Source organism: Acomys minous (genome assembly GCF_964271855.1).
Source record: "Acomys minous genome assembly, chromosome: 14".
Taxonomy (NCBI): domain Eukaryota; kingdom Metazoa; phylum Chordata; class Mammalia; order Rodentia; family Muridae; genus Acomys; species Acomys minous.
In genome coordinates this window covers 88,426,938-88,440,610 of record NC_140496.1, presented here as the reverse complement: position 1 = coordinate 88,440,610, position 13,673 = coordinate 88,426,938, and the positions used below count along the sequence as shown (strand labels likewise).

At 43.8% G+C, this 13,673-nt stretch overlaps 1 protein-coding gene across 1 annotated transcript in view; it reads right to left on the bottom strand.

The window, feature by feature from the left end:
• Nucleotides 1-13,673, bottom strand: part of PPA2 (inorganic pyrophosphatase 2) — a 71,331-nt gene that overhangs the window by 34,522 nt on the left and 23,136 nt on the right. The window contains exons 4-6 of the mRNA XM_084757281.1: nucleotides 13,129-13,182; nucleotides 8,857-8,976; nucleotides 2,660-2,746 (exon numbers count right to left, since the gene is read on the bottom strand). Coding sequence (XP_084613407.1) covers nucleotides 2,660-2,746; nucleotides 8,857-8,976; nucleotides 13,129-13,182 — 261 coding nt within the window. The remainder of the gene's footprint in view (nucleotides 1-2,659; nucleotides 2,747-8,856; nucleotides 8,977-13,128; nucleotides 13,183-13,673) is intronic.

Genomic DNA, 13,673 nt, shown 5'->3' with positions numbered 1-13,673 from the left:
TGGCGAACAAGAAGAGGAAAGGGGTGAGGAGAACACTGAAGGGGAAAAATGAAAAGAAAGTGAAAAAGCAACAAATGACAAGAAAGATTAAGAGGTGTTGAAGAGGGGGGAATCCGGATGATGAACATTAAAAATAAGAGGAGAGAAACAAAAATATATATGCTAAGTAAAAAGAGATAACTACTACTTGAAGATTTTAGTGTAAGTTGATTTCAAGTAAGTCAGGAGAATGTAACAACTAACAAATCCCACTCAGCATTCTTTAAATTGAACATTTGCTCCAGGCCGGGCACTGAGCCCGCAGGACTGGGCAGGTACACAGCAAAGAGCAGCACGTGACGCCTGGGCAGGGTCAGGCCGACTGAGCAGAGCAAGTAAGTTTCCAGCTGAACAGTGAAGAGAGAGAGGAGGCAGTGGAAGCGCTCCCCTTCTCCCCAAGGAGAGGGTCTTGAGTGACCGCCCGCTCAGGGGAGAGCGCAGACAGGTGCATTACAGCTGGTGGGTGCTGTGCAAACAAGAAGCAGCAAGACAGAATGCCGTGGAAGGAGGCAGGAGCCAGGTACCCAAAGGAGTAAGGCACACAAGGCCGGCGTGACACCTCAGCAGGGGAAGTGGGTAGTCAAAGGAATACGCCATTACCGCGAACTAGACGAAGAAGCTCCCCGCTGCCAAGGCATGAAAGAGTTTTGAAAGCTCTCTGGGACCCAAAATCAATCCTGCCTCAGTAGCTGGGCAAAGAGGAGCAGAGGATCAGTGACCCCTCTGTTTCTGGTGGAGGAATGTGGCGATGTGAAGGGGGGGGGGCATGTTGTCTTCAGGTAGTGTTCCACTGTACTCACTCACTACACCTGTTATTCTCCTCTTGGTTGGTAAATTTAAAAAAGGAAGAAGTGAACCGGGCTCGGGACACAACTTGAGAGGCGCAGGAGACATCTGAGTATAAGGAGCTAAATGAAAAGATCTGGGCTGAAGCTGTCAGTTGGAGAGCAAGAACAGTGACCCTGAGAGGAGGACGGGAGTTGACAAGGACATCCTTCCCGCCCTCCGGGATGAAGTGGCCAGAACGAAATGGACTTGCAAAGAGACCATGGGGAGGGAGCCCGAATGCTTGGAGGGAAAGCAAAGTGCTGTGATGTAATAGAGGCCAGGTGAGTGATTGCCTGGGGCTCAGAGGAAGAGGAGGAAGAGGAGGAGGGGGAGGAGGGGGAGGAGGGGGAGGGGGAGGGGGAGGAGGAACTGACAAGCAGAGCGCATGAAGGGAAATCCACAGCCCCCCGCCGCCCCCCCCCCCACAGCAGCCATCGGTGACCGCAGGGAGGGCAGTCTGACTGAAATGATGGTGGAAGGGAAGATGGACCAGTTTCACAGTGGAGTGAAAACCAAGAGAGACACCAGAGATGGAGACGGGGACTGAAAGGTCTTCCTACGGGTCTCTACCTAAAGGGTTAGGGAGGCTGCGTGTGGTCAGGAGCCGAAGATAGAAGAGGGGTTGCTGACAGACCCTGAAGAGACAGGAGAAGAACACCACATACAGGCAGGAGGTGTGAAATCTAGAACGCAGATACGGGGGTGTGGGGGGAGGGAATGGCACGCCCCGGCTCACACAGCTCTGAGAAGAATGATGAGAGAGCGTACCCCTCCCCTCCTCCACTGACATCTGCGAGAGCTTGAACTCAGAGACCAGAGGCTCTCCTGGGAAAGCAAACCAAACAGGAAGAGCGCAGAACAGCGCGAGTGGTAAATGCTATAGCAACATAGGAACTGAAGAGACCGAGGGCTAATGGGCAGGACCAGCCCGCAGGCTTGTGGACTGTGTTTCCCTCCACTGAAACTGGCAGCCTGGAAGCAGATAAGAAAAGAAAAAGAGAGTCTTTGTTTTGTCTGTGTGTGTGTGTGTGTGTGTGTGTGTGTGTGTGTGTGTGTGTGTGCACTTCTATACAGGTGTGCGAGTACAGGGATTCGTGTGTGCGCGCTCATGGTCAGAGAACAATCTCCAGGGACATTCCTTTATGCTTCTCTTATCTTTTATTTAACACAGGGTCTCTCAATTGCCTGGAACTTCACCGAGCAGGCCCCACTATTTGGCCAGCAAGGCCCAGGTATCTGCTTGACTTTGCCTGGCAAAACTGGCATTACAGTGCTTGGCTTTCCCCTGGGTTCCGGGGATCTGAGCTCCGAGTATGACACTTTCGAGGCAAGCAGTTTACCGCTGAAACCACGCCCCAGCCCCAGCCCCAGCAGTTGGTTTTCATCAGTACTGAAGTTTCTGTCTAGACAATGGCAAACCCCAGCAAGCCAGGCTTGGCAAGCTTCCAGCAAAGGCTCAGACAGCAAATACTTCAGGCCTTACAGCCCCTGTTACAAGCCCTCAGCGCTGCTGGTGTGATGGAAGTGCAGCTTAAGACGGGGCACATACGAAGGCAGCTGTGTCACCTACATAATTAGAACCAGGCGGCGGTGGCGGTGGCGGCTGGATTCCACCTGCTGTGGTTTACCAAGCCCAGACTTGGGAAGAGGAAGTCAAGATATGCAGTCTGGTTATCAAAGGAATGAATATGCTCAGACGTTGAAGAAAGAAAGAACTGGAGGCCAAAATGAAATTTTATGACACGAATAAAGCAAAACACATGCAAGGATTAACGCAGTCTATAAAACAAACCTTGGAGCCTATTTCACAAACATCAAGGGGGTCGTTGTCTCCACATAAGTCTGTGCTCTTATCTTTTTGATGAGGATCTTCCCAGGTCTAAAGAACAAAACAAAACAAAAAACAAAAATGAGGCACAAGTGCAGGCTAACACTCCCTGCAGTCTACCCTAATCTTGCCACATGATCATGAAGTTTTATAGCTAGCCATGATCTAAAGGAAAAATTATCTGAGGTTCCTCAAGGCTCTGGGCTAACACACCAGTACACCCGCAAGCATCACAATAATTAAAACAGATTTGCAGCACTTCCTCCCTCTGCCTCTAATTTGTCTGTGTAATTACATCTGAAAGTGGGTGGTGTTTCCAGAAGATTCGTCTTCCAGGCTTAGGCAGTGGCTGCAGTCACCCTCGCAAATCTCAGGGCTTCAGTTTGAATGTCCCCACTGCCTGTGCCATTTCTCTCTTTCTACTGACCGTCTCACCTGTGGCTCCTGTCACTCACTGCTCCGTCTGACACGGTGACCGCCTCTAGATATAGCTTTTCACGTCTGAAATGAACCTCCTATTGGTTAAATGTCTCCTACTGCTAGAGAGGGTATCCCCCAGAAACAAAGGATGAGGCACTATTTACTACAGCAAAAAAGAACCTACCTTTGTCTCTTTCCTTCCCCTAATAGCAGTCTCTACCTTTGCAACTACATTTCAAGACCCGGACAAAATCATGCAAATAAGTCAGCTCTTCCTTCTGTTGTTAGATGACCCATTAGCTACAAAATATATGTTACGGTTTTGGAGATGAATAGTGTAATGGGGATGTGCCAGCAATTTAAAATCTCTCCTAGGCATTACCTCTTCCTGGAAGCTTCCTAACTGCTTGACTCTGAATCAAACTACAGAAATTGACTAAAATGATTTGCCTGAAATTGACATTAGAAGGGACGAGAAACTGTCATCTCAAGATTCAGCCACTGCTATTCCCCCGGCATTTATATTCCCCAATTTACTGTCTGTATTTTATGTAGGTAACTAAAAATGTACACTTATTCACCATCAATCCTAGAAAGATTCCAGTATTTTCCTTCTAGTCTAGACTGTAATACACCCACGGATACAGCTTTACATTAAACAAAACAACAACAAAATCGGGTCCAACAAGTACTGCCGCAACACTGATACTATTTCAAAAAACTACAAGAATAACAACCAATATAATTGTTAATGTTATATGCTGGCATAGGTGACAGTAGGTCACATAGGTGACAGTATGGCCACAGGTCACACACACACACACAAACACACACACACACAAACACACACACACACACACACCCCTTGTGAAGAATACATTATTATTCATCCCCCTGTATAAACCAACTGAAATGGTTTACAGTGGTCTAAGTAGGAGAGGCAGGATTAGACTCCACTGTGTGAATCTGAACTCAGGACGCTTAAATTTCAGAAACAAAGCAAGTTCTGTCTCACGGTTGCCTCTTTGGCATGCCTCACCTTACTCTCGGACTGTCTCTGTGCACTTCCTGCAGCAGCTGTGCTCTCTCCTGGTGCCCCCGCCACCTGCTGCTTCCTTCCTATCCCTGACCACTGGGCATCTGCATCCACCAAGCCTGGATGCTGGGAACCCACTCTGGACCGGGGATAGCGGACAATAAGGCAGGCTCAGCAACCAAGAGAGCAGTGTGGATAAACAGTGTAACATTTGTCTCAACATGCAAGGAAACCAACACAGGACCAAACTGGAAGGCACATCTAGATCATAAAGGCAGAAATACCCATGAGCTTCTCCTTTCCTAAGGCAGAAACCCCACTTCCATGGAGATGAACCAGAAGTCACGCTGGCCTAAAGGAAGGCAGTAAACGCCAGCTTTGCCTCGGCCACAATTTTTATTAAACATCTAGTACTCGGTTTCTTCAACTGTAGAAAGAACAACACAAGTAAGATAACGTATGGGTACATCGGGCCCTGGTCCTGACTGTCAGCGTTCATCCACAATCTCCATGCACACTACCCATTAACAGAAAGCTCACGGATTCGTAACTTAGCCTACATAGAGCAACAAAAGACACTCTTCCCTTACACTGCCATTTGGGTTGGGAGCGGGGTCTGTAAGAGGCAAGCCTTCTCTACAGCCCTTAAGACTGACCTCTGATAGCATGTGTAACATATGGCTTTGGAGAATTTTTTTTTCTATTTTTAAAGATTTATTTATTTTACTTTATGTACATGAATGTTTGTTTGTGTGTACATATTTGTGTAGCACAGGTGAGCCTGGTGCCTGTGGAGGCCAGAAGGGGGAGTTGGGTCCCCTAGAACTGGAGTTACAGATGACTGTGAACCATCATGTGGCTACTGGGAGGGGAACCTGGGTCCACTGCAAGAGAACGGTGCTCCTAAGTGCTGGGCATCTCTCCAGCCCACTGGGGACCTTTTCTGTTTATTGATTGGCTGACTGAATTCACTCTCACTACTCCACTTTCAATATTATCTATCAATTTAGTTCCTAATGTTGAGGCAATAAAAATTAAAGGAAATGTGCTTAAGCCATTCAGCACTGCTAATTTTAGGGCCATTTCTTCATGGTTTTCTGTAACAGCAAAAAACAAACCCAAAACCACTCTGCCTTTGGTATTTTGCATCTACAGGCTTTAGTTGTATTACAAAAAGATGCGCATTAAGTAACATCACTTTTACCTTGAAGATACAGTGTAATTTCAACAGGTGAGGAACCCTTGAACAATATAAAAATTTGAGTATGCCCTCTAGTGGAGGTATAGGTACATAACAGGGCAGAGGAAAAAAGCCAAAAAACTATTCAACTAAATAAGAAAAAAAAAAAAAAAAATAGCTGCCAGGCCTGGAGAGATGGCTCAAAGGTTAAGACTCTGACTGAGGTCAGTGAGTTCAATTCCCAGCAATCACATGGTGGCTCACAACGATCTATAATGTGATGCCCTCTTCTGGCATGCAGGTGTACATGCAGGCAAAACACTGTAAACTTAAAGAAAAAAAGGATCTGAAACAATTGTCCATGGTTCAGCCCAGGTATGAGTCCACAGCTGGAAGATTCCAGCTGTTTTCTCTCCTGGGGAAGTCACTATGGCTGTTTTGACTTGGCAGTATTCTTAAATAATTATTATGGGAAATGGCAGGAAATGTCCTTAGCAAACATTCAGCAGGAGACCACTGAGGAAAAACATCAGCAGACCTTTCTGTTTTTGTTGCAGAGATAGTCTATTAATCCTGGCTGACCTACAGCTTTCTACCTAGACCAGGCTGGACTGCCTCTGCCTCCCTAGAGCTGGGATCAAAAGTGTTAGCCACTGTGCCTGGCCAGATCTTTACTTTTAAAACATCATTGTAGATGTTGGATGGAGGATGAAATTAGGTCATGGAGAATGCACAACACAGGGTAAATTAAGAGACTGCTACAGTTGTATTCAGTTGAATCAAGAACGAGCAACTGTACCTCACGGACTAAAAGCAGGGAAGGTGAGAACATCTTGAAAATTCAAATACACCCAGAGGAGCACAAAAAGTGTGTCTGTTCTTTAAATACAAACAGCAGAAGGGTCTTTCGTTTTCAATCATCATCGGCCAGCCCTTCCCTTCTCATTAGTAGATAGGCTTTTTGTTGGCCTGCTAATTTGGGGGGAGGTAGGGCTGAGCCCAGGTCTTACTATATATAAGCCAGGCCGGCTTCAAACTGTCGCTAACCCTCTTGCCTCAGCCTCCCGGTGCTGGGATTACAGGTGTGGGCTGCCACACCCAGCTGTGCTTTATTACAATTTTCTAAATAAATAACAGAATCAGTAAGAGTTATGCCAGCTACATTGCTATGCTACACTGCAACCAGTGACTTGGCTGTTGATTTCTCTAATCCAAGTGCAAATAACTTTAGAAAAGAAACAGATGATCCAAACCCAGCGGTTCTCAGGGGTGACGTATCAGATATTCTGCATGTCAGATATTTACATTATGATGCATAACGGGAGCAAAATTGCAGTTATGAAGTAGGAGAGAAATAACTTTATGGGGGGGGGTGTCACCTCAATGTGAGGAAGTGCATTAAAAGGTCGCAGCATTAAGCAGGAACTGCTGATCACCATCACCGCTAGCACTCACCACCAAGCTAAAGCAACTGCCACTGATAAAAGAGTGGTGACCACCTCACGAGAGTCTCAGGAAACAATCTCACAGACCTCAGCACAGCCACGTGCAGGAAATACTCTTGTTCTCCACTTTACGGGTGAAGAGAGGCAGACATACAAAGGATCTTGTTCAAAGTCACTTTGCTGGTGTGGCAACCTGCCTCTAAAGCCCACCCGCTCAGTCATCCATCACTCTGCTGGACCTTGTGCCTACCTGCTCATCTTTTCACATCTGTGATTTCTAGCACCGTCATCCTTAAGTAATTCGAGAAATGAGTATTAGTTTATTCCCGAACTGCTCAACTTTGCCCGCCTCTGGTTTGGCCTCTGATCAGTGGCTTCTTTGGCTCTCCTTCACGCATGCGTCCTCCTCCCCACTAATCTCCTAAGCACTAAGGAACTGTTTTTAACCTTTCCCTGTTAGGTCCAACAGAATCATCTACTTAGAAGCCTAAGAAGTCAAGACATCTGCCTTTGCAGATTGAACGTACACTTTCATTTCTAGTCATTTTAAGAATGGCAGTTTTAACCAAGAGTGCATCCAAGTGGGTGGTCTAGTTGCATCAAAGCGAAACAGGCTCTTGAAAGAATACTTTTCCTCTTTCTTTTCCTGTGAATGTTTATCCTATCTGGACATCTGTTTTGTTCAGCTGTCCTTTTTCCTACACAGTCCCCCATATAAATGTTCATGTAATTAAAAATTAATGCATAAAAATACAAACATGGGATTTATGATCATTAAAAAAAAAAACTTCTCTAGGTCCCTGAAACCCGGACCCTGGATCAACCATGGTGAGTTTTACTCCCTAAATAATCAGGAAGATTAGTTGCTGCTTCAAAGAGTGGGGAACTTGAGAGGCCAATAAAAAAGGCGCAGAATGGCAGCACTGCTCTACACCGGGAATGAGGCCTTGCCATCACACACCTCCTTGCTTTCCAGTCAGAAGTCTGGATATAACAGTGAGTTCCAAACACAATTTAACTCAACTTACCCATTAGGTTTATTAAAAATGAAACCCAACCTTTCATAGAGAATTGTATATAAAAGCATACTTAAAGGAATGGTTAGATAAAGACTTGCTGAAAAATTTTCCTTGACAACAGCTACGCCCACAAAAAGAGATGTGCTCACATGTCAACTGTCAGTCTTCTATACACCTGACTCCAAGAACCTGAGAAGTGACAACATAGATGGTTTGGAGTAAAGTCTGCTGATACGAGTGACTGCCATATTAAAAATATTCATTGGCAAATGTCTGAACCTGCTCTGCCCTAAGAGCTAATCTAAACTCAAGGAGCTCACAGGGTTCACAAGATGAGTTCTTTAGGAGACATAAATGTCTTGGGTCTCTGATGGGATTAAAGACTAGATAGCCACAGTTTTACTAGAAGCTTTAGTTTAAAAATTAAAAACATATTTATAGATTGATAATTGCAATTTCTCATGAAAGAAAAGAGCTCTCTTTGGTAGGATAGTGGAATACTTTCAGGTTAACAAGTATAAAAGGACTTGGTTATATACTTGATACCTGATGATTCTGTATATATGTATATTTGTGTATATAGTTCTTAATTTTTTTTTTTAAGAGAAGGGGGATGTGTAGGAAGGACTGTAAGCTTTGTCACAGGTGAAAGCAGTCTTGGCAGGCTTTACCCTTGGACACACCATGGATACCTTGAGATAGACTGGGTGGAGCCATCCTGGGCCTGGAATTCAGGAAGCGGACCTGGGAACTCCACCTGGATTACTGTTTTTCTAATCGACCCTCAACGGGAGTAGGAGACCGCCCTTCACACGTGAGACAGGCAGACGGAGAGGAGAGAGGGGCAGCAGGGTCAGACCCGGCTTGAGCGGAAGGAGGATCAGCGAACAGGCCAGACCAGCACGCAGGCCAGAGACACCTAGGGACCCGTCCCGGAGAATGGATACCGGAAGGTTCACTCTTTTTTCCCTCTTGTGTAAGCCAGTTGGGTTGTATAATAAAGTTTAATTGTTAAAAAGCAGAGCCTATATAAATGTTTAGCATCGTAACAGGAACGTTACCTGGGGGAGGGCCCCGTAATTCCATATGTAGCCCTTGTGCGGGAAGATATTTGCTGTGTAGCGCAGCTCTCCATTCTTCGTATCCTGCTTAATGGGATTCAGCGGCTCCTGGGTGGAAATCTAGGCAGATCACAGGGGAAGGCACGGAGGTGGGTAACGATTAGACCTGTGTAAAGGAACAGACTCTACACCCGCACAGCGCGACCAAATAGTCACAGCCCAATTTAATGACCAAAGGTGATCCAAAGTAAATGAAGTCAACTCTTATTACCAACTAACAAGTACCATGTAAGAAAAAACCTGTGTGGAAATGAGACACCCTATTATAGACTTAGGCTTCAATTATTTATACACTATATTATTTCTAACAAAAACAGTAAGATGAATGGGAAGACAAGAGAGCAAAGTTAATTGGCGGTTTTTTATTGTTGTTGCTACTGCTGCCAATTTGGGGGCCTTTATTGCCAACAGTCTTATCATACTACAGTTAACTCAAAGGTGTTTACGATGGTGAAGGTTTGGAACAGCGGTTGTCAACCTGTGGGTCGCAGGCCCCAAAAGACCCTCAGGAAACACAGATGCTTACATTACGATTACTAACAGTAGCAAAATTAGAGTTATGAAGTAGCAAAGGAAACAATTTTACGTCTGGGAGTCACCACAATATGATACACAAACTACTAAAGAGGCACACGCAACTTTAGGAAGGCGGAAGACCACTGGTCTCGAGAGGTGGCTACAAGATCAAGTGCTCTGCAATCATATGGACCAGGGTTCAGATACCAACACACCTAACAGGCCAGGTAGCTCTCTGCAAACAAACACCTGTGACCCCAGCTCTGGGTGTGGTGGAGTCAGGGGGACCACTGGGGTTTGCTAACTCCCAGTGTAGATGAGACATAAGCTCTAGGCTCAGGGAGAGACAGGAGGAGCAAGTAGAGAGTGATAAAGAGGGACACCCAATGGTCTCTTCTGGCCTCTGCAGCGCCTGCAGACACCCCCCACGTGTACTCACACACACACACAAGACTGAAAGCTTTGCAGATAGATCTGACACAAGTTAAGGATACTCCGGCTTGCTATTGATTCAGCATAATCATGTTCAAAGTCCTTTCCAGAGCAGTTAGGAAAAAGAAATAAACGGCATCCAAACAAAAAAGGAAGAAATAAAACTGTCACTGTTTACTGGACACACATACACACACACAATACACACACACACACAACACACACACACACACACAAACACACACCTAAAATTATTAAATGAATATAGTTAGCTTTCAGGATATAAAATCAACATGAAAAACTCCATAGCATTTCTGTATCCTAATAAAGAGCCATTAGAAGCAGAAATCAAGAGGTTGTCGTAGTTACAAAAAAACAGCAATAAGTAAATTTAATAGAGGAAGAAAAGAATTTGTTCCTATTGAAAACTGTAAGTTGATGATGGAAAAAAATCAAAGGAGATACAAATAAAGGAAAATACACTGGAAGTAGCATGAATCAGGGTCACTGTGATCTAGAGTGAAATGCCAAAGTCATTTAAAAAGAACAGAAAAATAGGAAGAACACACTTTGAGGTTTCCATGGAAACACACACACACACACACACACACACACACTAAAAAGCTAAGGCAATTATGAACAAAACGAAAAAACATCACATTATTGAATCCCAACTACACTACAAACCCACAGTAATAAAATGCTGAAATTTGCAAAAGTCAATCTTCGACACAGACAGGTGAACAGAAAACAAGTGTTTTTCAGCAGAGGTGCCAGCAACATTCTCTTCAAGAGAAGCCACACTGGAAAAACAACAAAATCATGTACAAAACAAAATTGATTCCCTGTACTCTGAGCATTTACAAAAACCAACTGGAAATGTATTCCTGAAATGTAAGGCAGATGCTGTTAAACTGCTACCAAGAAACAGGAGAAACGGACAAATTGGTATAGACAACAACTTTTTGGATTTGACCACAAAACTCACAGGCAATAGAAGCAAAAATAAATAAGTGGGATTACAGCAAATTAAAAGCTTTTGCATAGCAAGGGAAACAATCAACAGAGTAAAAAAAAAAAAAAGACATCATGAGAGAAAATACATTTCAAATCATAGATCTGTCAACGGGTTAAAATCCAATGTATACAGGAAACTAAATAGCTAAATAGAAAAAAAACAAATCAACCAAAAACTACAATTAAAAAAATAAGCACTAGACTTAGTAATTTCTTAAATGAAGACAGATAGATGGTCAACAGAAAAAGAAAATCTATCTCTCTGTACATGGATGTCAGGAATATTCCAGTCAAAGTAATAGTGAGAAGGTCTGCAAGGTGGCTCAGATGGTAAAGGCATTTGGTGTCAAGGGCTGAGTTTAAGTACCAGCTATATCATCCATGGAGGGAGATAGCCAACTCCCAAAGGCTTCTACCTATACGCATGCACACATGCATGCACACGCGCACGCGCGCACACACACACACAGAAAGAGGGGAGGAGGTTACTAACAATAACAAAATCCCACAATGAAGGTTGACCTCACTCTAATTATCAAAAACATTATGGGTACTGAATGCTAGTAAGGATGCAACAGTCTGTACACTCTTTTTTTTTGGTGGGGGGGAGCCTTGTCCATTGTTGGGGAGGAAATCTTTGTCCACTGTTGGGGGAGGGATCTTCATTCACTGTTGAGGAAGGAAAGCCTTGTACACCATTGAGAGAATTTAAATTGGTACAACCATTGTGGATAATAGCACAAAGGTTGTCTGGGAACCTGAAAACAGCCAACATGGCAAGCAACTCTATTCTAAATACACAGGCGAAGGAAAGGCTGGCAGTGCGCTACAGGGCATCGGACAGCACCTCACCATTTACAACAGCCAAGGGATGGAAACAAGGCCCACTGACTGATGAGTGGACAAAGAAAATGGACTCCATTATCCATCTCCTAGAGCTTGTGAGCCAAACAATGGTAACCAAAGGCTTGAAAGAGGAAGAAGTGAGGAAGGATGGGGAAGCTTGGTCTATGGGCGGAGGAACAAGAGACTCTGGTACCATCTGCACAGTGTGAGAACAACTGCAAACAAGAAGGGGTGTTTCCAAAGGGAGAGGGAACCTGGAAAACGTGCACTGTATAAGTTATATATGTTTACAGAGAGAGATGCATTTAGCAGGATTCATATATATCTATTAAGTGTAACATGGCATCAGGCTTGTATTTTTATGTCAGTTAATAATTAAACAGAATTAAAATAACAAATTAAAAAAATTTAAAGCAGAACAAAATGGTGCTGAAGAGTATAAATGTTTTAAATAATATTTTTGTGTGTGTTTTGTTTTGAGACCTATTGTGCAAGGCAGTGAACTGCACATCTCAAAATTGCTAAGAGGGTAAAAAACTTAAATTAACCTCACCAGAGAAAAATATTTCAGATGATATGTTGATTAGCTTGACTTAATTTTTTCTCTTATATTCATAAATCACATTGTAATCCACATATTACGTATATATGTCCAAGTATATATTGCTGACTTACATTAATTAAAAAGAAATCAAGTTCAGATCTTTGTCAAGTGACTTCATTTTAAAGCTACTTTTTCTATCAGACACATTCACATTAGCATCAAAAAAGTGCAAAAAAACAAAACCTGATATAAAGTAAACAATGAAGTCAAGAAACCAAGTGGCGCACTTGACAACCCACTCTAAACTCTAAGGGGCTCATCTGATGGGAGAGCAAGCGATGGCGAGCAGGAGAGGGAGCCTGACAGCTTCGTGTTTCATGGAAAAGATTAAAATAACGGGTTTCAAAAGCCTTAGCCAGGGCAGAATCAGGTGCTCTTAGATAAGACCCACCAAGTTGGGAGGAGCTCTGTTCCCAGGCAACGGAAAACTCTACGGGACCCAGAAGCCCGAACTGCCATCAGCACCTGGCAAAATGCTTCGCTTGTGTCTATAAACTAAATACAGAGCAGAGTCTGAATAAAGCTTCCAAGTGCTCACCACCGTGTCAAAGAAAGGGCAAAGAAAATTACATAAATGTGTGCCTGACAGAAAATGGGGAAACACTCTGTAAAGGGAATAGTCGGTTCACACCCTTTTGTTTTTTAAATTAAGGTCTAAGTTCACAAGAATATTTTAAACTATCTCCTACATACAAGTCTGTTACCCATCCTCAAAACAGATTCCAAATAGCTGGAAACAATGCTTTTATATTTTTAAGTCAGCATCTTAATTTTATGTTAATAGAATATATCTGTACCTCCATTTTGGCATTTGTCCACCGAGGTATTTCCACAACCATATTGAACAAATTCTGCAATTAAAAGAAAAGATAGAACATTACCATTTTTAGTTAGCTTTTTTCCCCACTTGGCATTGGGGGAAGTATGCACTAAATGAAAATCAGCATAGTCTCTAAGAAAATAACAGGGCACATTTCCATCCCACACACAAAACGTCTACTGCCTCCCTCCTACGTCCACCAATGCCATACACCTTTCCTGTAGCTAGAGACGCTGCCTCACTCACAAAGGCGCTGCACATCTGGCCACCATAGCACACAGCATGAAAGGTCACCCAACATTTGACGGCACTTTTCAGGGAATACTGGCAATCGGGAGATGTGGTCTGTTTCAGTTCTTTGTTTTGAGGTAGAGCTTTACCATGTAACTCTGGCTAGTCTAGAACTTGCTATCCAGCCCAGGCTGGCCTTAAACTGACAGAGATCCACCTGGCTTCACCCGCTGAGGACTAGGAAAATCAAGTCATCAGAAACGATGACAAGAACGTTTGCATCCATGCTAT